Source organism: Branchiostoma floridae, chromosome 18, assembly GCF_000003815.2.
Source record: "Branchiostoma floridae strain S238N-H82 chromosome 18, Bfl_VNyyK, whole genome shotgun sequence".
In the NCBI taxonomy this organism is placed as follows: Eukaryota; Metazoa; Chordata; class Leptocardii; order Amphioxiformes; family Branchiostomatidae; genus Branchiostoma; species Branchiostoma floridae.
The window spans coordinates 6,652,376-6,675,332 of record NC_049996.1 but is presented as its reverse complement, the minus strand read 5'-3'; the positions used below and the strand labels follow the sequence as shown (position 1 = coordinate 6,675,332).

General features: G+C 40.5%; 1 protein-coding gene across 1 annotated transcript in view; it reads right to left on the bottom strand.

Annotated features, from left to right (window-relative positions):
• Positions 1 to 991: 991 nt before the first annotated feature.
• Positions 992 to 22,957, bottom strand: part of LOC118405811 (dihydropyrimidinase-like) — a 33,406-nt gene continuing 11,440 nt past the window's right edge. Inside the window, exons 3-17 of the mRNA XM_035805580.1 lie at positions 20,619 to 20,803; positions 19,261 to 19,425; positions 18,904 to 18,965; positions 18,272 to 18,352; positions 14,484 to 14,552; positions 13,977 to 14,021; positions 12,512 to 12,587; positions 9,413 to 9,569; positions 7,880 to 8,021; positions 7,306 to 7,389; positions 7,031 to 7,117; positions 6,343 to 6,435; positions 5,770 to 5,859; positions 4,914 to 5,049; positions 992 to 1,835 (exon numbers count right to left, since the gene is read on the bottom strand). Of these exons, the coding sequence (XP_035661473.1) occupies positions 1,714 to 1,835; positions 4,914 to 5,049; positions 5,770 to 5,859; positions 6,343 to 6,435; positions 7,031 to 7,117; positions 7,306 to 7,389; positions 7,880 to 8,021; positions 9,413 to 9,569; positions 12,512 to 12,587; positions 13,977 to 14,021; positions 14,484 to 14,552; positions 18,272 to 18,352; positions 18,904 to 18,965; positions 19,261 to 19,425; positions 20,619 to 20,803 (1,594 nt within the window). The 3' untranslated portion in view covers positions 992 to 1,713. The remainder of the gene's footprint in view (positions 1,836 to 4,913; positions 5,050 to 5,769; positions 5,860 to 6,342; positions 6,436 to 7,030; positions 7,118 to 7,305; positions 7,390 to 7,879; positions 8,022 to 9,412; positions 9,570 to 12,511; positions 12,588 to 13,976; positions 14,022 to 14,483; positions 14,553 to 18,271; positions 18,353 to 18,903; positions 18,966 to 19,260; positions 19,426 to 20,618; positions 20,804 to 22,957) is intronic.

Genomic DNA, 22,957 nt, shown 5'->3' with positions numbered 1-22,957 from the left:
TACACAAAACGTAAGAAAATTCCTTCTTTATCTCTGAAATTCGTTGAGCATAATCTTTCGAACCCCGCAGTGCCGCACCGGCGCCCCACGTGCAGTGAGAAACCACTAGATCTTAGCACTTATGGAAAGAGTATGAAATTAAACTACTAGTGGACTATAGCCGGTATATCTCACTAAATAAGGCTGTGGGAGTAGGCGGCGTCCTATATTGGTTTTGTGGTATTCCTGACTTGGGCCTATCACGCAGAACGTACAAGTATGAATAACAAGACAACAAAACTGGCAAAGGATGAAAAGGTTCGTTTTTATCGATGAAATTCGTTGAGCGCTCCGTCAAATCGTTCGGCCGCAGCGAAGGCGTCAACGTGCCGCTGAGCTTCAGCGAGACACCCGCTTAGACTAGCACCCAGCTGTGTTGGCCTGTATGGCCCAAGGGCAATACAAAATGAGATTGGCACCGCCTCTGTACACCAAAAAGTGTGGGAATGAGTTTTACTCAGCCATTTCGAGAGTCAGATACGGTTGTATGCTGTATCCGTATCCCAATGGAAATTATGATAAACAAAACAAATAAGAAGAGAATAAAGTCGATCGATAGATGTTGTTATAAAATAGAGCATGCAAATCAAATAAGACAAAAAAGATGTTTTCAGTGATGCGCCATCTCCTATGAAATATCAAGTCAAGGCAGACTGAATAGAATAAGGAATTCTATACCAAGGAAGATAAAGAAAATGTTTTGCCTTTCCAAATAACTCCCAAATCTAGTGCAAATGTCAATAACATTTTGAGAGTTTGCTGCCTGCCTGCGTGTATTATGTGTGACATGGGCCTTTTGTTGGTAACGCGAAAACGTACGTAATACATTTGGAACGTTCCCAATGATATGTCACATAAGTGTAATTCTCCGTGGAAAAATTGTAAGTCTTCTAATGCTACATTCGGAGGTCCTAATCTAAAGTGACTACACAAGCCTGCGTCTACAGCCATGTGTTATTTTCGATTATTTTATTACAGGGCAATAAGCTACCCTCGGAAGAAATGGTTATTGAATTATCCAGGAACGCTTACGGACGTCGTGTGAATTTCCTCTACTCCAGAGACTACGGGCTTTGCCCACTCAACTCAATTACTATCTCTAACAACAGAGTCACTACGACAACATCCATTCAGTTCTACGACACGTTTTCCCTATGGTAGCACGTGGGTTGTATAATTGACGCTTCTGCGACGACTTGCGGGGACTGTTGGCGTCAATGGTGAACACAACATCTTCACTATCTAAAAAGTACACGTTCAGAATTCAGTATCCATTCAGTATAATCACATAATAGGTACAATGTTCGAGCTCCGTTACTCGTAAATAACACGTGCTTACTTTAATGATGAACTCTTGCTAATGGGGACATAACTGTTATACATCGTACAACGAGGATAGGAAAGGGGGGTAAAAACAACATCAACCTTCGCAAAAACTTCGTTTCATCACTCATACGAATACTGATATTCTTCACATGGTTAAAACATACACCGCATGATACGGATATATCGGATGTTTGTTTTTTCACTACAATCTACCCTCTCACTTTTAATGGTAAAGAATCACGCAATATCCTACGACGGGCGTTCGGAAAGTACAGCATGGTACTACATTACATTAAGTCCTAGTCGCTTATATATGGTTATGCTAGCTATTTCTATGTGCTAGAGAGTTTACTCGAAAATGTTGAGAGAGGATCGTCCCCCTGGTGGCGCATTGACTCGTGTTGCTGGTTTGCGGTTACGTCTGCTGATGGGCGTGCCTATCTCGTCTTCGTCTCCCTGCTTTGTATCTCCTGTTGGAAAAAGAAATATCATTTTAGTAAATATTTTCATGAGTTGGTAATTCTTTTAATGAAGTGAGACAGTAAGGGCGTCCTGCCATTTCTCTGAGCTTTGGTTAAACTAGAGGAAATTATGGCAGTACACAATGAAAAACTTAAATCCCCAATTGAAAACAGAAAGCGGGCCCGCACTCAAACGGTATCAGGACAGTTCGGCACATGGACACTTCGGCCCGGTCATTTCGGCCCCATGTCCAGGACACTTAGGCCCCAGGCCGAGGACATTTCGGCCCAGGCTCAGAGGACACTTCGGCCCCGCTAGTTCTTATGTTGTGGGCATGCTATGCAATGTATGAATTAATCGAAGTTGGGATCTTCATGCCCCGGAAACGCAAAAAAGCGTAATCACTAGTGGCGATTTTCTCGAGTAGACAGGAGAACATTATATAATGTACTTTACAAGTAAAATCATGCGTCCTAAAATTATACGTTATTTAGTCAACTCGGGTTACGTGTTAGATAACTATCGCGGACTTAACCCAGGGCCGAAGTGTCCTCGGCTTGGGGCCGAAGTGTCCTCGGCTTGGGGCCGAAGTGTCCTCGGCTTGGGGCCAAAATGTCCTGATTGCCAGGGGGCCGAAGTGTCCGACATTCCACTCAAACGACAATAGCAGTAAGGGCATCCTGACATTTCTTTGAGCGTTGGTCAAACCGGAGGAAATGATTGTAGTACACAATGAGAGACTTAAATACCCAACTGAAATCCTTCATAGGATTTCCTGACCAAAAAGCGGGCCCGCATGCTTCTTTCCCATTACAGCTTAAATTTCAACTTTCGGACTCCAACGACAATAGCAGTAAGGGCATCCTGACATTTCTTTGATCGTTGGACAAACTAGGAGGAAATGATTGTGGTACAGATTGAGAGACATTAATTCCCAAATCCTTCATAGGATTTCCTGTACAGAGAGTGGGCCCGCATTTTTCCCCAGCTTGAACTTAAACAAATGGACCCCATGGCAATAGCAACAAGGGTGTCCTGGCTCAAGCGTTGGTGAAACTGAAGGTTATGTTTCTCGTAAGTGAGAATCAACAGGGAAATCGTATCCTAGATATCGGCATCCAGGTTGCCAGAGAAGCTAGCTAGTGACGGAACAAATGCCAGTGTTAGACGTTGAATGCTTTTGTGTGGGAGAGCTTGGAAAACGTACGGCCACAAAGCCGACCTGAGACTCTTGAAGAACTGACCAAAACGAACGGACACGGACTATGTACGCTGAGCATTCGTTCTACTTATGTTTTGTACCATGAATATGTTCGTGATATATGACATGTTGACAGATTTATTAGGACTCGATGTAATCTGTATCTCTGTTTTATTTCATCTGATCATTACCGGCATCCTGGCCTCAGTGAAAAGTGGCCTGCAGGCCTATTTGAGCTTGTCATGAATAAATAAAGGTTCAAACAAACAAACAAAATGCAGATGAGCAGAACCAACGTCATCGTGACGTCTAAGATGGCACTTGGAAGTGACACTTCCTGATTAGATTAACGCCATGTATTACATCTTCAAAATATTGTTTTGAAATGCATAGAGTTCTTCGTATTTCGATTTCAAATTCTGACTTGATTTGCATTGTACTTGATGTGTAATTGGTGCGTGCATTGCAGATTGTGTCGTCTTATGAACCAGATTACAGTGGGACCGCGCGGCGCAGTGGCAGCATTTGCGGCTCGAGACCGAGAGGTTGCGGGTTCGAATCCAGCTTCCGTGTCACCGATCTTGTGCCCTTGGGAAAGGCACTTTACACGACTTTCCTCACTTAACTCAGGTGTAAATGAGTATCTAGCTGCGGCTAGTGGCGTTGTGTGGCCTTGGTGGGGATTTGTGGCCGAGACAGGCCTTAGGGGCATGTTCGGGCATGAGCGGCACCCGCCATGGCACACGAATCGGGGGTAGGAGGAACCCCTTACATCCTTCGTCGGAAGTCCTCCTAGGAGACGGATACTCCAAACAACAAAGCTGCATCTGCTGGAGCCGCCTCACACGTTGCATACAGTTGCCCCTGTGAAAGTTAGTGCTCCAGTAGACGAGAGGATGGAGAAGGAATTGCACACCCCTCCTTCACCATAAAAAGTCATGTGCAGGTCAGGCAAACAGGCAAAAAGCCTGTCTGCCTCCTAAAAAAAATGAACCAGAGAAACGAAGCTCAAACCACAATATTTGACTACGCATATGCTTATTTATAGCAAAAATACATTTATGCATGTTTTCTTTGATCTGCAATTATTTTCAATGTCTCTAAAATCCTTGCTCAATTTTGATTGAGTACTTCACGACAATCGTTCCACATTCCAATCTTTTCTAGAATACACACGTTCAATGGATCAGGAAATCTACTAACTGGATTTACATGTCATTAAACAGAAGTCTATTAACGTTAAGCTATGTGTACTCATCACTTTCGTTATCAGCACCACAACAGACAAAAAGCATGAAATCTAATAACAACTTCTCTATTCCAACTTCTCTATTCCAGGTAACGAAGGATGTATGGAATGAATATAATGATGTTCTTATGACGGTAGTTAAAATGTAATCATGTATGTCCAAAATGTGATTGTCATTCTCATTCGGAGAGCAATCGATGGCAATAGGAATGCAATTTTATTTTCGTTCTGCTGCAGTACAAAGGGCACACACCAAGGGGCCCAAAAATTCCATTGATCTTTGTCTTCCCAAACCCTTCCCAAACATCATCACAAGCGATTCAGATGTTTTAGAGTTGCGCTGACCACATATACCCGGAAGCATACACAGACAGAAACAAACATGCATACCACAAAGATTCCTCTACTTTTAGGCTTAGATCCCATTTCCAAACCCGGGCCCGGACGGAATGTTTTATTAAGAAACGAAAAATTAAAAGGTATACCTAGAAATGTACACAAACCAGGCTCTGAATCATTTTTTACATTTTGTGAATTTTATGTCATTCTTGTCACTCCAGAAAGGTGCCAAACATGACCTCTGTTTGGAAACGCATGGGACCTAAGCCTTAATGCATGTAAAAAAAAGCCCGTTACCAGAGAGTGTAAACTGGGACGCGTGCAGGTTCCGTGGGCGGGAGGTCCGGGCCGAGTACCCGGCAGCTACAACCGGAGACGCCTGCGCTACGGGCCCGTCATGCTCCATCCGGATCACGGCCCGTGGCAGAAGGTACTGTAAGATAAGAACACCCTGATGAGGAGAATCTTCTTATCTTTAAGATGAGATCCTGTTGGTTTCGGATCTGTTCGTTCTGCTTAATGTGAAGAACATAATATGATTATCATCGGAGAAATGAGATTACCTACAACGCAGGAACAAACTGTTTTCTTTGATTAAAAATCTATTCATGAGATGTCAGATGATCAACTTTGTAGCATAGCCATACTAAGGTTATAGTCTTGTTCTTACAACGTTGGTTGATGCGGTTTACACTCAGACTGTCTCTGCCTGAATTAGAAAGAGTCTGGTTCTGGAGAGCAGATTCTAGAAAGGATGATTTTATTTTTTTTGTACGTTATTTTCTGTTTGCGTAGTATTGTCATAGGCTGTAATAGACTCACTGACAGTATATTGTTCTAAGCGGGCAATGATACATAGAGATACAAAGGCTGAAAAGTAATCTTTCAAATGGCCATGGTATCTTGATTTATTCAATGAACACGTAATCCAAATACCAAGTTGAACGTTCTAGATCTATAAGTGCTGAGAACTCTGAAGATAGTTTTTCAACTTTTCTCTCTCCCTCTCTCTCTTTCTCCCTCTACCCATCTCTCTCTCCCATCCATAACGTAGTTCCACCCCATCATTTGGTATTAATCCGTAAAATAGCAAATGACTGGTCTTAGCAATTGCACTGAAGTGGACAAAATTGCCGCGGAAGGAAGCGTTCACCTTTGCTCTTGCGTCCAGTCTGCCGTAGATATGATCACAGTGGGCCTTTCTGTCCACGAAAACGCCGTGACCCTCCGAATTGGCCACGATCTGAAATCAGATTACACACATTAAAGCCCTACTTCATTGCCCCTCATATCTTTGCTGTGGAACCAACGGGCTATTATTTCTGGTAACAAAGTCAAAGGGCAGGCGGAACGTTGATTAACGTTTCTCGATTGCCAGACAATCTGCTAATGTTGCGATATGCGTGATATACATAACGAATGTATTACACAACAGCAAAGAAATTGACATTTCTATGTGTGTTTTATATGCTCCAGAGGACCGAGAAGCGCTCCTTGATTTTTCTAACCTACCAACATCCCTTCTCTCCTCGAATTTTATATTACAAACTACGGTTATATTGTTACAATGCAGGTTTTATAGCCAAAGTGCCCATTTTTGTTCGTCTTGATAACAAATCCCGCAGATAGATATTTTCCATTTGCTTTGAAAAAACTGCTTGTCTTTGTTGTTTGCATTCCATATATTAAGTAATAAATATTTAAATTGTGGAAATGCATTTATTACCTGGTCGTCTTTAAAGATGATCTTTCCCTTGGACAGAGTGGCCACTGGAACACCGTGGACCTCCATCCCCTCGAAAATGTTTACATCTGACGCCTGAAATGAAAACAGTATCCACTTATTTATTTGTTTACTTATTAATCTTCATAATAACATAATGGAGGGGAAGCAAACATAATGCTGGCATATAAAGCAGCTTTATACCAAGGCCTATAGATATCACGTGAAGCCTATGTCCCACTACATTTCAACAGCAGAGTATTAATAGCAACTATGTACATTGGAAGAAATGATCTCCTCAACGATCGACACTTTTTGTTGTATTGTAGCTAACATTAGCAGTGCTTTACTACAATGCAATAAGAAGAACTTGATCCTATCTTTTTTAGCATATGCCAAACGTTTATGCTTTGCGTTAACCATAATTATATTTAGCTACTGTTAATGCATTTAAGTTTTCGGGGATTTAATTTCGCGGTAGCGGGAAAAAGGACTTTTCGCGGTGGTTTTAATTTCGCGGTAACACCATAGACTGCAGTCTAATACCATTATAGAAAAATATTCGCGGTGGTTTTAAGTTCGCAGTGAAGTGGTCACCGCGAAAACCGCGAACATTAATCCACCGCGAACTTTTCTGCATTTACAGTATGTGGTATACAGCGAGAACGCCTATCTGTTAGCTTACGCTTACCTGATGATGACTACTTGCGGAAACGGTCCTAACAGCTTCCGGATCCCAGATGACAATGTCTGCATCCGAGTCCACTGCAATCTTACCCTGGAGAATAAAACATGTATACATGTACTGAAATATCCAGCGTTAAAATGGGTTTTATTTCTTTAAACGATGCATATTTACGTGTTCCAAAATGCATGTACGTTTGACATATTCCCTCTCGTATAACAATACTTTACCCCGCTAGGTAGTTTACTTGTTTTCACTTTTCGCGAACCCATACGACGTACCTTTCTAGGATAGAGATTGAAGATCTTTGCTGCATTGGTGCTGGTCACCGCTACAAAAGTGTTTTCGTCCATCTTCCCAGTGGCCTGAGAGAACACAAGTCATAAAGAAATTTGTATTACAATCTTGATGATTAATGTTTCTTTCACCGATATCTTAATGCTTATTGTTCATATATATGTTGAATTTCAGTTATTCAGCTGGACTCAAACTCAGTTATATCAGTAGCATACCTAGTTAGTACAAACAATAGCCTAACAATTGGACTTTTCAATTTTGCATATTGATGTATAGGTGAGTTGATATGATATTTTATAATATGGTCTGATCATAAGCAACGCTGACAATAACACAGATTTGACATCAAAATAAATTAAATCAACATCAACGGAGGAAACTAATTGAAGGCTACATGTTGGTCTAATAAACAGCAATAACAAACAAGCTGAAACAAGATAATGGCATGGGAAACAAAGAGCTAGCTTACCAATCCAAATCAAACTAAGTTAATCTTTCAGTATTTTAGATATAATGGAACGCAAAGTCGGAAAATATCATTGTACACGACCGCCTCACCACGCCATTCTCCCACACAATAGACATGCGCTCCTCGATGCCGTTAACGCCGTGCGGGATCTTGGTGAAGTCGGTCTGCCCAGCAGCTCGCTGTGCCGTGGTCCATGAGCAGTGGGCCGACCCGGTCACCTGGAGGTCACCACTGTGTGAGGTATGGAACGGGAAAAATTTAGAGAGGCAAGATCAAGAGACAAGAACAAAAAAAATATCAGAGAAGCTCATCTGTGTTGGTAGTAATCATAGTGCAATTCTAAACTTTCTTCCAACATAAAACTATAAATAGATCATATTTTCAACGATTTTCAGGATTTATACTGATGGCCAATCACTTCAGAACGTAAACTTGCGAGAGTTACAGACACGTGATCTTATCAACACGTGATCTTGCGGATACCTGACGTCAGCAATTGATCAAACGTGCCAGAAAGTTTATAACGCCCACCATCTCACGGTTTATACCGCTTACGTGTTAATCCGTGTATATTTTTGTGTTGGAAGAATTATACTAATAACAATAAATAGTTATGCCTTTAAGTACCAAACTTTTCGACCAAGGATTGACGTGCTCAAGTATTCGTAGTTTACTAGAATTATCGTAGAAAGGGACTCGTTACCATCAAGTACAGTTACAGGAGCATTCCCCTAGATAGCTTTAGATACCATTTGCAAGCTAAGGTTATGTGTGACAGGTCGTTCAATGTGATATAACCAGCTACTGCCGCGCCACGTGACTGCGAAGCTAGTGTTTCACAGGTCTCATACATTCTTGAAATATCTAGAGTTTTTGTGATTTTTAAAAATCTTATTCATCTCTACCTATTTCTCGCTTTTATTCGGTCTATACGGGACAAACGTTTGACAAATATGACACGGATGGAAAATAATACCTCTATTAAGGTAAAAATTAATGAGCAGAAAAGAAGTGTCTTATCATAAATCAAAAGGCAACAACCTGTGAGTAATTGGGATTCTTAAAGCCTTTTTATACGAGTTTGAAGTTTACTTGAAATAACTACAGCATTATGCTTAAAACAACACGTTCCACGCCCTGTGGATGTACCGAAGATGAAGCAACAGTCAACAGACGTCTGTTCATGCTTTTGAAGTTTATTTTCAAAAATACTGCTACGGTTTGCTGACGTGCACAGAAGGAAACATGCTGGGTGACTTGTGTCTGTTTTATCTTAACAACACACGCGACATTTCCAAATCCGATACAGGCCTGGTATGAACATGCTAAAACCCCTTCTAGAAATGTCCGCCATGAAAAAAGTCTTACCCTATGCAGAAATGCCCCCCATGTCATGAAAAAGTGTCCCCCATAAAAAGTGTTCCCATGCAGAAATGTCCTCCATGAAAAAATGTCCCCCAGAATCAAAGTGTTTCCCCATTCAGAAAATGTACCCCGTGAAAAAGTGCACCTGACAGCGTAATTATGCAAATAGCTATATACTCAATCTAGATTATGAGCAGGCACGTCAAAACAGACTGCAATGAAATTTAGGCAATGAAATATCTTTTAAAAATCCTCACTTGGCGAGTAGGTCCATCAGGTATCCAGGAGTGGTAGGGTCCGGACGGAGGGGTGGTGACGTCACATGAGCTGCTGCCTCGCGCCATTTTGTGTTCCAGTACTGGGTGCCATCAGTACCAAGGCTGGCAGCAATGGGCTCCCCAAACACTACATAACCTGTGCAAAAAAAGTTTAACGTTTTCAACATTGTTTGTCGATCCTTAGCATGCCTGGTGCGGGTTTAGACACCCCAAAACCTGTACAAAATAAACGTTAAACGGTTTTAAAATTGTAACATGCCATATGAAGGCAGGAATAGGCTCCAATAACATGACATATTTTCATTATCTTTAGATATTTGACATGTCTAATCAAGTCGACAAAAGACTATATATATATACTACATGGCCTGTACAAAATCATACGTTAGACGTTTTCTTTTGTCTTTCGATCGTTGATTTAATGATTGTGGCCTTGCTGTCATAGTAGCCTGCTCGAGAAGTGGAGATAATAATCAGTGGGCAGGAATTCGAAAGAAGATCAGTCCGAGTAAGTAGACCATCATATGTACGATTTTGGAGTTTACTTGAAATAACTACAACTTAGAGCAACAAGTCCCATGCTCTATGGACTCACGAAATAGGTAACAGCATTTGAAGTTTATTCAACCTTTGAAGTTTCTTCTTAAAAATACTACTAAGCTTTGTTGTCGTGTGCAAGGGAAACATGCTGGGTGACTTGTGTCTGTTTGATCTCAACAACACACGCAGACTTTTCAACCGCCGGCTTAGGCATAGTATGAACATGTAAAAGGCCCTTGTAGAAATGCCCCACATGAAAAAATGCCCCTCCCCATACAGAAATGAATAAGCTTTGTTGACGTGTAACCTGTGTCTCTTTGATCTTAACAACACACGCAACAGCAGTTCCACCGCCACCGCAAGCGCTACACTTACTACTAAAGAACGTTTGATAACTTTCAGTGTGTTACATGGTCGTCTAACTATACTTTTAGAGAACACACTATCGTAAATTTCCAAAAATCAATGTCGGGAATATGGCGACAATATTTATCTAGGTGTAGGGCGACATCGTACGTCTTTATTAGAATTCTTGCTACGCAGGTAATGTTGCTGACGTCACAAAGCAAAGAAAAATATGTATTAGATATATACTGGAATTTACATTTTTGTTAGAATGAGCTTCAAATTTGGTTTTCTATAATATACTTATCACATATGATGTACTATCATGTAAGGCTTTTGTGGGACAAAATGGAGATAGACAACGGAAAAGATGGGGGGATGCTAACAGAGAATGAAAAACTGAACAGAAAAGAAGAAAGTGTGGGGAAACGTGGTTGCCAGATCTTCTCTTGTACCCCAACGGTTAAATAGTTAAATCAATGTACATGAGAGTTGAGGTGACCATATGGACACGTAGCCTGTGTTTACACAATCTCTCGCTGGCTGGGGTTAATGACCCCCTCCTCAGGAGCGCGATTTAGCCACACTAAGGAACACGATATACTCCTAACCAAGTTGTGCCTTACAATCTAACAGAAGAAATCGTGTATAAAGAACGACTATCTCTAAAGTCAATATAGAATCTCTGCGTGACATTGACAGGAATCGTGACTCTTCTCACGTCAACACGCAGCGTGCACGCCATAGAAGTGACAACAGCAGACTCAACACTCATACTAACGAAAAACACATAATGTTCTATGATTTCTTGAAGCGCACCTGCTTACGTATCTACAGGGTACTTCACTGTCATCCTCGGGAAAAACATACATTGTACGCTTGTCAATCAATAGACAACCAGGTCTACACGGAATCAGTTGAAATTCTACAAGCAATTATACCCTTTTGCCCTGAAGCGGAGGATGCCGGATCTGGTTATGAATTGAGGAAGCATCCCTGGGTGTAGTGCATTCCAAAAACCGGCAGGGGTCCGGAGGTACGGAAAGGGCGCCTTGCGTGCTCTTCAGTCACATGTTACCACATAAAACGAACCTCAAATTTGCATTAATAGGACTTTGTTTAAGCCGCGAAGCATTTAACTGCAGGGAGTTAGGCCCAGATCAAAGAGGTCCTGGTGGGTACGAATCCTTTGACTTTCATGTGCTGATCTTGTACTACTGGGAAAGGCACTTGACACAAACAGTCTCACACCACCAATGTGTAAAACGGGTACCTGACTTCCGTTGCGAAGATAAAAGTTAAGGCAATGGAAGTAGAAGGCTGGTCTCCAGCTTCCAATACTGTACCTACATACGTTGGATAAAAAATAACAACCCACTGTCCTTACGGTCTCAAAAGGATATTGGGCTACCTTTTTACCTTTACCTCCATAGGAAGACTATGACTAAGTACACTTGATCCTTTGTTGCAATGTTTCGCTGTTCTATGTATTGGTTCTCCCGATTTCCACTGAATTAGACTAGACAAATACAAACCCGTTGTTTTGTCAGTGCCATTTAACTTGAGAGAGCTGGGCTCTGACTTTCCTTCATATACATATCTAAATTACAAAACTATATGACCACCCCCTCTATACCAAGAGTTACCCCTACCCCCAACGTGCCAGAGTCTTCAGCTCATTGAAGTTGTACACGAAACCAGAAGAAGTTACTTCAAACAACCAAAGGAGTCCATTAGCTTCATCATTTTGGCCAAATTTACGATCAGTTTATATGTGGGACTTCTTTTCCCATTAACACCATATAGACATACTGTGTAAACCTCTCAAACGCATTGTGAACCACGAATCATGCTTGTGACTGCCTTTTAAACATTATGAAACGTATTTAGCAGTTTTTGTACTTCTTTTCCAGCGTAGACAATTTTATTATTCGTCGATGAAGCTTAGACCTCCATGTAATAAGATGCGCCAAAAAACAGTTACTCAAACAACTGGGTAACCGATTTTTCAAGAGCATACCCAGTTGCTTAAATAACTGTTTTTTGGCGGATATGTTATGTATTCTACATTGCAATTTGACCCTTAAGGCTACAATGATGTACTTCTAAGCGGTGTCATTAGATGTACCATTTTATCCCATCTCTTTCAAAATCCTCTCATTATTACGGATGAAAGGACTGACGGGCCCTTACCTTTCTTTCGACACTCGGCTATGACGTCAGCAGATCCCTTGCTCATCACACGCACCACGTACAGCGGGCAGTTGGCCTAGCGGAAAGGGCGGGAAATCTCATTGAAGTAAATAACCTCAGGGAACATCTAACGGTTCATTTAGTACCGGATATTATATTACACTAGCTTCATTGAATTGACGAAAGCAACAGTGCTTCAACAGTGCTGCCTGAGGAAAAAACGGACGGTAATCGTCGTAAGAGGAAGAGTCTTGGGATGCTTTGAAATAGTCTGGAAAAATCTTGAGATCGTTTTGAAGAATCTTGAGACTCAGTAAGAAGATCTCAGTATTGTCATCTCAAGACTGACTCGAAACGTCTTAGGATTTACCACAAAATTTCAATATTTGGGGAATAAATCTCAAGACTTTTCTATTTTTAACGAGGCGTAAAGACCTCTGCTGGGGGTCAATATGATCCGTTAGGTACCAGAGAATTTTTTCACAAAATATCAGCTATGTATGCTGTAAAAGCTGTAAAAGGCTACAATAATTTATCTAAAGTCCTGAGTCCAATAATAATCTGCTCGCTGTTTGCAGAAATAAATAACCTTAGTAAACATCTAATGGTTCATTTGATGCCGGATATCGTGTTATACTAGCTTCATTGAATCGAAGAAATCAACAGTGCTTCAAATCAAAAACATGCCTGAGGAAAAACAGACGATAATCGTCATAAATACGTCATTGAAGAAAACAACATTAAGTGCCGGATATTGCATTAAACGAAGCCACAGTACACAACGCCTCACTGCTTCCAATTAACGATATCCTTGATGTAAAGCGTTTGATATTCGTCATAAGTACGACATTCAAATAAACCACATAAAGCAACATCTAACCGCGACTGAAAATTCAAGGTAAGCAAATTTTGGTGTGGAAAATCTTCAATATTAACATCTAACCGTTCATTAAGTTTGGACCTTGCATTATTTTAGCTTAAGTGAACAAGGCAACCTTCAAATCAAAAACATGCGATAGGGGACTACCAAAAATGAAAGCAGGTCAAAACCATGAAAGTTCATTCATCGTTTCTTGCCCTGTGCATGCTGTTGCGAAGTCTAGATCTAAGACAAATCGTGACCGTAGCTTGTTCAGAACACTGGATATCCAAACCGGAAGTTTCGTTGCTTTACAGGGCCAATAAAACACCAAAGTCTAATCATTTTGAGGTCTCATCAAGACCTGTCCACATACCAAATACCAATCCATTCTAGGCCTCCTCGATTCGCAGTGTTCACAGAAAGACAGACATACAGACAGAAATACAGATCTAGACGGACAGACAGACACATACACACAAACATACCAACGCTAACGAAAACATAAACTTCTTGGCGAAGTTAAATTATTTAGGCTACCCATATTCCGTATTTTTACGATTCTTACGAAGTTCTATCTAGAAACGGCAAAAACTTCAAACATACCTGGTCAGCTATGGTAATGGCTCTTTGAACTGCTTCTGCCTCCACCTAAAATAAAAAAATAAAAAAAACTTATCATATATTTTGACATGATAGTCAAGAAACTTTAAAGTCGAAACCATCATAAAATGATTTGAAAGTGTACAAAAATTATCAAAAATGATAACAGTGTTCTTTATTCATAACCAAGATTTTGAAATATCCCAGCCCATGTTTCAGTGACCTCAGGGCAATGCTGACTGGATTATTCCAAACTGCAGCTAGGTGTCGCTGCTAACAATGCGGTCCCAAACGTAAAGATGTGTAATATATGCGGTCCCTGTGGTCTGTTTTGCCTTGTGTGCAAGATGAGGACAATGTTAGACTCAAACTCTTTTAAAGAAATAGGCAATCGGCATTGTCAGACTCTCATTGGGCAATTTCTCTTTATGCTATGATCTCATTGGTTAAAATGCTAATTGTGATGGACAGTAAGATGTAGCCATGACATTAAGGTCATAGGTCACATACCTCTTCTGGTCGGCTCAGCTCGTGTCCTTCCGGTCCGACGACTCCCTGCTTGATCATCTCGTCTTCTCCCTGAGAAATATATAACATGTCTTATCACAATCACCTGCATGTAGCCAATGTGAGAGATATACATAATCCTGGTAGTTTTACACTATAGAACGAGGTATCTTGCATGGAATTTGAAACTCATCTAAGTTGGTTTTATGAAAAAGCAAATTGTTCTTCAACCCGAAAAATGGACTCACCGGAGTTTTGTTGGAAATATTTCAAACATAATGATTTTGTGAGAGGAGTAAATGAGGCCAAATGAAAAAGGGCACACAATTATCCCTCAACAGGGACGGGAGGCGATATCGACTTCCCACAACCTTTGACCAATTGCTGACGTCACACGTGCAAAAGGTCACGTGTCCAAGCAATCAAGCAGCTGAAGAAAACTGGGCAAATTAGACTCCAAAATTTGGAGAGTCTAATTTTTAAGTTGGAGAATAGTTACTTTCTTCATAACTAGGTATATGACATGCGTTATTGTTACGGTATATTTTAAACATACAAAATGGACAGACTGGTTTAAAACATTTTCACCGAGATAAAAAAACATGCATCTGTATTTGTACATTGTATGTGAACTTATAGAAATGTGACAAAAAGAAAATGGTAAAGCTATTTAAGCTATTTGGAATCATATTCTTCTAAATCCTGAGACGCCAAGAAAGAACTTCAAGATATTTGTTTTATCACAAGGTTCCACTTGTTTCTAATCTACAATACTGTCACGTATACAGCGTGCTCTGTAACCATGTCCTGTAGAGTAGAATACATCTGTACGACACCCATGGGAGCGTTTGAAAGCCAGTCGACATTTCCAAGAACCTTCCGGATCACCAGAGCACCACATCCGTCCAACACCACCGCTCAAAACAACATTAATGGATATGCGACATCATGTTTTTCTCCATTCTAGAAGACCTCCTAGTACGATAGGATGGGAGTTATTTTCTGTAACGAGTTTGCTTTCGGATACCTACTGAGTCTAGCTGGTTTATTGTTATTCAAGTTACAACCGTTAGATTTCCAAAATTGATTTTGATATGCTACATGCCAAGATATATATATATATATATATGTTTCTATATTTATCCCTATTCAATGTTTCTTTCTTTTATGAAAAGGGTTTCAGTCTATAAGTACAATGTACTATCATATTTCTTACTCGAATTCAAACTGAAGTAGGCAATTGTCAGTTTCACAAGAGTGTCTTATAGAGACTTTTTATCTTCCAATATTAGAGTTCAGAGAACACATACCTTTGTTAAATAAACAAGGATTATTGTAACTGGGCTCAGACGTGCGTATGAGGTCCGTATCAAATTATGTAAATGAGAAACGTTGTGTGCGTACATCTGCGTATGAACGAATGTAGCAAGAATGTTCATACGGAACTTATTTTCCAACATAAACCTCATCTTCAGGACTCCCTACGATGATATTTTTTTTCAGATTTTGTCAAATGTTCCATTCATGTAAACGAAGGGAAATGATATACTGAGGGAAAAGATACAAATTTGTGATGAAAAATTGTGCTCCTCAGTAAGAATCCTCTTTGTGCATCATGACCGACCCTGGGGTTCAGTGAAAAGGTGCTGGTGTATATGGTCTCATTGTCTACATACATCACAGGAGCAGTGGGAAATAATAATAGAAACAAGCATCATGATGTTAATATTATTGATATGACATATAACATGATATCTTTTATCAAATGTTTAAGGCAATCTGTTCTACACATATTACGCAGTATTCAAGTTAGAGGGGTAAAACTACAACTTAAGCTATCCTACTTATACTATAGTACATGTTTTCAATCAGGGCCAGTCTCGTTTTGGTGCAATGATTCCGGATGACCCCGGAAAATCCAAAATGGCCGCCGTAACTGGAATGGGGTCTATTGTTCATTTGACCATAACGACAAAATCGTATTGTTTAAAGAAGTCACTATCACATACCCGACTTAACGTTCCAACAGTCACGAGTAGTGGTGCGTACCTAAAGCCCGGACTTGGAATTGGGCCTAAAAATGTTTAGGTCCAAGTCCAAAAAAAAAAAACTAAATGTCCGGAGCCAAGTCCGGACTTGCAAAAAGCTATCTGTCACTTATATTCCCTTTTATTGTTCTAAACCATCTAAAACCTTCCACAGACAGTGAAATTTGCACTGGAAAGTGACAAAAATCATTTCATGTTTACACTGGCTGTATATAATTTGCATGTATTTTTCACATTGCATTTCAATTCAAGCAATTTTATATGCACCACCCCCTCCAAAAAAAAATTTCTAGCACACATAATATGCAATGATGTGTTTAAGTCCGGACTTATTTAAGTCCGGACCTGAACCTGAACTGCTGGACCTGAATCCGGACCTGAACCTGAATATGAGTTTAGGTACGCACCACTAGTCACGAGCTAACAGAAAGCCACAAATTACCGAAAGTCACGAATTGAAGAAAAATTCAAACCCAACCTGACGGTAAGTCCAATTTTTGTGTTGGACATTGCAGTTCAACTTTAATTCAGAATTAACAGATTAACTTGCAAATTAAGAATGTTTGATGTCATGAAAAAGAAAATGAATATGAAATATAACGGGCGTTTCATTTCATATTGGCGATGATGTCTACTATTCTTACTAATATGATGTCTACTATATTACTACTCTTCATGGCTACTATCATGATAAAGAATTACAATTTAGCGCACAATACCATAGAAATGTTACATGAAGTGCTAATGACTTAACTGCCTACTTGCGTTTCCACAAAATGTATACACAATATATTTAGTAGTTTCCCAGTGTCCAATACTGGGAAAATTATAAAAGTAAATCTGTAAAAGCATATGAGAAAGTTCTGTATGGCCTTGGGTGCAAGAGGAATGTCCTATACGTGAGTGCTTTTTACATCAAGTGTTAACGTGAGTGATCAACTAGGTCGGGCATTGTAAATCCATTAACACGGTAAACAACTCTATTTTGAGTGCCTAGAAACTGTTTGAAAGCCATTATAACCACAGGAGGGATAGAGAAGAGGGTCATGCTTGGTGAAAAAGATTTGAAGCGAATTATTAGGTCCTAATAGACCTGATTGCGTAGCGGAGTGACATAAATAAAGATGCACACATCACTACAAGTCACATTGAAGCTAATGAGTAAAGGATTGAACTGCCCCTCCCCATGGAACGAGGCAAAGAAGACCGTCAGAGGCCAAAGAAAGTGGAGGCAATTCACTGAGGCCCTTTGCTCTCGAATGGGCAAAGAGTCAAGTAAGTCGAGTAAGTCAATCCCCCTCCCCCTAGATGATATATTCCTACCTGTACAGAACCCTACCTACATTATATACCATAGTTTGTTTCACATAGGCAATGCCTTGAAATCCATAAATAGTTTCACCAGGTTGATACATAGATTCAACATAGTTTTCATAGGTACGCAATCTTATTTTTTCTTCTCTTGCGACGTATAGGCAAATTGTCCAAAGTAATTAAGGACTTTGCCCTGGTAGGCCTGATGAAGACATTAAACGGCAGAAATGTCGTAAGAGAATAAACAAAAATTAGGTATAGCAAGGAGGTTAAATTTTAACCTTCTTGGGTAAAGTAACACATCAAATATCATGATAGATGAAACACAACCCCTCAAGTTGTATCAACACTGCCACCTTGCGACCCACAACAGTACCACATGCTGTAAACGACAGACTACATGCAGTAAGAAGAATGTTATTAGATTACCTGCTGGATGACGTCACCGTTTTCGGCATGGACGAGCGCAAGCGCACCGAGGTCTCTCATGTGGCAAAACGCCTGGTACAGCTGTGAAGCGAAATAATGATCACATTTTAAAATCCATCCGCTAGGAACAGACATTTTAAACTTTTTGCCAGACATTAAATTTTCATGATGAGATCTGATTGCGGACAGAGATCCAAGTCATATGTACATTAACTTGTCTTACGTTATATCAATCATTATTCTATTATGTTGATAGTATCTTTGTCGCTTCTTATGAACCACATCATGAACATTATTATGATGGAGCATTGTTAATTAGGATAATAATCAATTTCAAACCAATATAAATGAAGATAGTCTTTTAGGCGCCCTCCCTCCTTTCTGTTTATTGTACTCCATGATGTTATTATCTCTTTTTTGTTGTACAAATGATTAAAAAAAAACTGAACTTATGCCTACAATACATGTCTCATACTTTCATAACCTTGACGTGACAAGGACGCCGCCTATCGTTTTCACCAGAACTACACAAAATAGTTGGCGTACATTGATGAAGATAATGTCGTATCATACATTTTACAGCTTTCATATGTCTCAGTAACAATTGTAACACAAGAGAAACAAAAACTTACCTCAGAGTCGGTGAGTTGCCACTTGTCCTTGTAAGACATGAACACTAAGAAGGCGTTCACACCTAAGAAGGAGTAAAATAAGACGTCCATCAACGTTTTTGATAGTAATTGTAACACAAATGCCAAGGTGCCCAATGTTGACGGTACAGGTACGCCACCTGGCGGTAATCTCAAATTATGCACTAAAACTGAACATGATTCTGAACGTGAACATGAACTGAATGTTAACGATAGTAATTGTAGCGCAAATATCAATATGCGCAATGTTAACGGTACAGGCACGCCACCTGGCGGTTTTCTCAAACTATGCACTATACTGAACACATGCATGTTTCAATCGATAGCAGGTAATCTTACCTCGCTGGTGCACGAGTTTCTCCATGTCGATCTTGACCTTGTTGTCCCATTTGGTGATGGCGACATTCAGGGCGTAGTCCCCAACAACAGTGTCGTCTGCCATGGCGCGCCATTTGTCGTACGACTCGACAAGACTGCAGTCAGAGTTGTCCAAAACACAGTCGACTGTAACAAAAATGTTTTTACGTCAGAAAAATGATTTTCTAAGATCCATTGTATACTTAACATTGTAGAGAGAATAATCGTCAGCCACACTGTCTGCTACGATGAAATTATCCAATGATATACTAGTATCGTAGACAGGTAGACAATTTTAATGATGAGCAATGAATGACCAGCTAATGGTCAGTACAGGTGCATAATCTATAACATCCGCCAGATGGCGCACCTTCACTGTGAAAAGTCGCACACTGATAATGTGGCATTTCTAAGACCCACAGTTTGTGAATGTTTCATAGGCCATTAGAATATTCAGCGAATATCTAGAACAAATCATTTTCTTCTGAACAAGGGAAAACAATGCAATAGCGTAGGACTCAAGCAGATTACAGTCAGAAATTTCCAGAACACAGTCGATATTGGAAAAGACGGACAAAATGATTATACATTTAGCAAGACGGACAAAATAATCATACATTTAGTATGGCCAACTTTATCGTATATCCTACTCTCTCAATAAACTGACGTGTGCCAAAATGCGTCGGTCATTTTGTAAAACGATCATAGAGAGACAAAGAGTGTATATATGAATACATGATAATCTCTCTTTATATTGTTCATCGCAATCCTTCCACCATACAGTCACCATTTGTTGTCAACGTTGTCCTATACCATAAGCCTTCAGTTGCAGCCGTTCACAAAAATTTCAACGGTCTGACAGCCTAAGTAACTGAAGCATGAAAATTGCTATCAGCTGAACGTCCTGCATAACATTTGCAAAGTGTGGGTTTCAGTAGGAACTCGTTATCAGTGTGTATCAGTGTGCGACTTTTCACGGTACAGGTGCGCCACCTGGCGGTTATTATAGATCATGCACCAACACTGACTATTGACACTTTTAGCATGCAAACCATGTATTTGCATCATCATACCGTGTTGCTGTTACAAATCAACCTGCAAAAGGTCTGCTAAGTTTCCGAAAACATCTAAAACTAGACCGCTCTGTTTATACAACAACATACTATACACAGGTCTATAAGATGACAGTTCTAGTGTGTGGTGCAATGAAGTTGTAGCCCTCCTCCCTCAATGTTATGCAAATCTATTGTATTAACCTCGCTATGTAAAGAAATGATGGCAATGTATGATTTCAATATTGCCCTAATTTTGTTCAAACGATCTTTAAGAATTGTTCTTACTGATCATGGTGGTCCCTCCGGCTGCAGCGGCCTTGGTGCCCTGGGCGAAGTCGTCCACGGAGGTGATACCATTCTTCCGGAACTGCAGGTGGGTGTGGGTGTCGATCCCTCCCGGGATGACCAGCTTCCCCTCTGCAGACACGGCAATGGTATCGTCCGGCACGCTCAGGTCATGGCCGATTTGTCTGCGGATGCCATGCAGATCACGTGACTTTACTTATTGATTGACGTTAAAACTTTAAGAGTACACGATTCCATCACATCGATCCATTGCTCTTTAATTAAAAAAAGCGAAAAAATGGCAGGCACTATGATTATGAAATGTAGCCAATACTGCAATTTTACGTTGATGGTCTTCTCCCTTCATGGCATACTAATCATGTAGTAATACATTCTGTATTCTACACGCATCAGTATCATTTACCTAAAGTGTGACCCTTGTGCGTTGCTTACATCAGTTTTATTACGCCTTGGTTGATGAAGAGAAGCCTTGTAAGGCAACGCTGAGGACAGATTTATAATTTCGTGCCCGGTCATATACGTGGTGTGATCGTCGTACGACTGCATGCTAGGATACTCGTGCATATATCCTGCAAATTGACATTCAGCTGTCTTATAACGAAAAGGGCTATCACAGCCTGCTTGAAAATGTTTGAGTAGGAAGCTCGCTCAAGCACTTTAAAGGGGAAGCGCTAGCAACCTCTACCTGTAAAAATATACCCTGCCAGTGAAACAGCAAGGAAACTTGCTGCCCCATGCGCCACAACACCCCCCCCCCCAAACCCCGGGCTAGGCGACACCTATAAAAGGCCAATCAGAAAGGCTCAATTCGGCTTGCCCGCCTCTGGTATAAGGGAGCTTGAAACGCAGCTAACATCAATTTCTTGTCGTTAAGCTCTGTTTTGACTTTATGAGCTATAGTACCTTCACCCGATCCTCTGTAGAACCGTTTATTTTACGTAGAAAGATCCGGATGAATCTCGTCGTGCCTTTCGTGCTGATATCCCTTACACGACTATTCTCTGAGATATATTCCAATTAAACAAAGACAAAGTCACAAAGGGAACACTACTCAGTCAAACTCATACACAGACTGATCTAATGAGTCTTTGCGACACGTCAAAAGCGTCCGTCTCGACGCCTTTGCACTTTGTCCAACATTGGCCTTTGTCCGCCGCTAGGTGGCGCTTTCATGCCTATCATGATCTCGTACTTAATTACCTCCCAGAGGCTAATTCATTAAAGTAAGACACCCAAACTTTTAGAGGTGATGAAGAAAACGACATTCTTTCCTTTGATAGATTTTTTCAATAATACATTAAACTTAAATAAAAATGAAAAATATTCATAAAAAATCAAGGAATAGCACTGAAGCAAAAATTTGAAAAGGGTTTATAACCAGGCGCCACCCCGCATTTTTTGGCTGCAGATTACGCCGTGTACCTATTTCCGTTACCATGGTAACGGACGGGTCTACATTTCCAAGGGGCGTTACTATTGTTATTTTTCTTGTATCACACTCTACTGGATATAGAAGCCATTTGGAAGAGGACCAAGGTTCTAAAGCTATCTTTCTTGATGCAAACTACATCCAAGTTATTTTTTGCAATCGCCGCCTTCTCTCGAACGCCCCTCCAACACCCCCCCCCCCCAAACCCCGGGCTAGGCGACACCTATAAAAGGCCAATCAGAAAGGCTCAATTCGGCTTGCCCGCCTCTGGTATAAGGGAGCTTGAAACGCAGCTAACATCAATTTCTTGTCGTTAAGCTCTGTTTTGACTTTATGAGCTATAGTACCTTCACCCGATCCTCTGTAGAACCGTTTATTTTACGTAGAAAGATCCGGATGAATCTCGTCGTGCCTTTCGTGCTGATATCCCTTACACGACTATTCTCTGAGATATATTCCAATTAAACAAAGACAAAGTCACAAAGGGAACACTACTCAGTCAAACTCATACACAGACTGATCTAATGAGTCTTTGCGACACGTCAAAAGCGTCCGTCTCGACGCCTTTGCACTTTGTCCAACATTGGCCTTTGTCCGCCGCTAGGTGGCGCTTTCATGCCTATCATGATCTCGTACTTAATTACCTCCCAGAGGCTAATTCATTAAAGTAAGACACCCAAACTTTTAGAGGTGATGAAGAAAACGACATTCTTTCCTTTGATAGATTTTTTCAATAATACATTAAACTTAAGGTCTCATTGATGTATTACTCCCCGAGTGGACACCCTAAAAGAGATCCGAGCCAAAAATGCCACGGCTGCACGGACGCATGTTTTTAGCGGTGAGAAATTGCCTTTTAGCCGGCGGAACTGATCTCAAAAGTTAGATT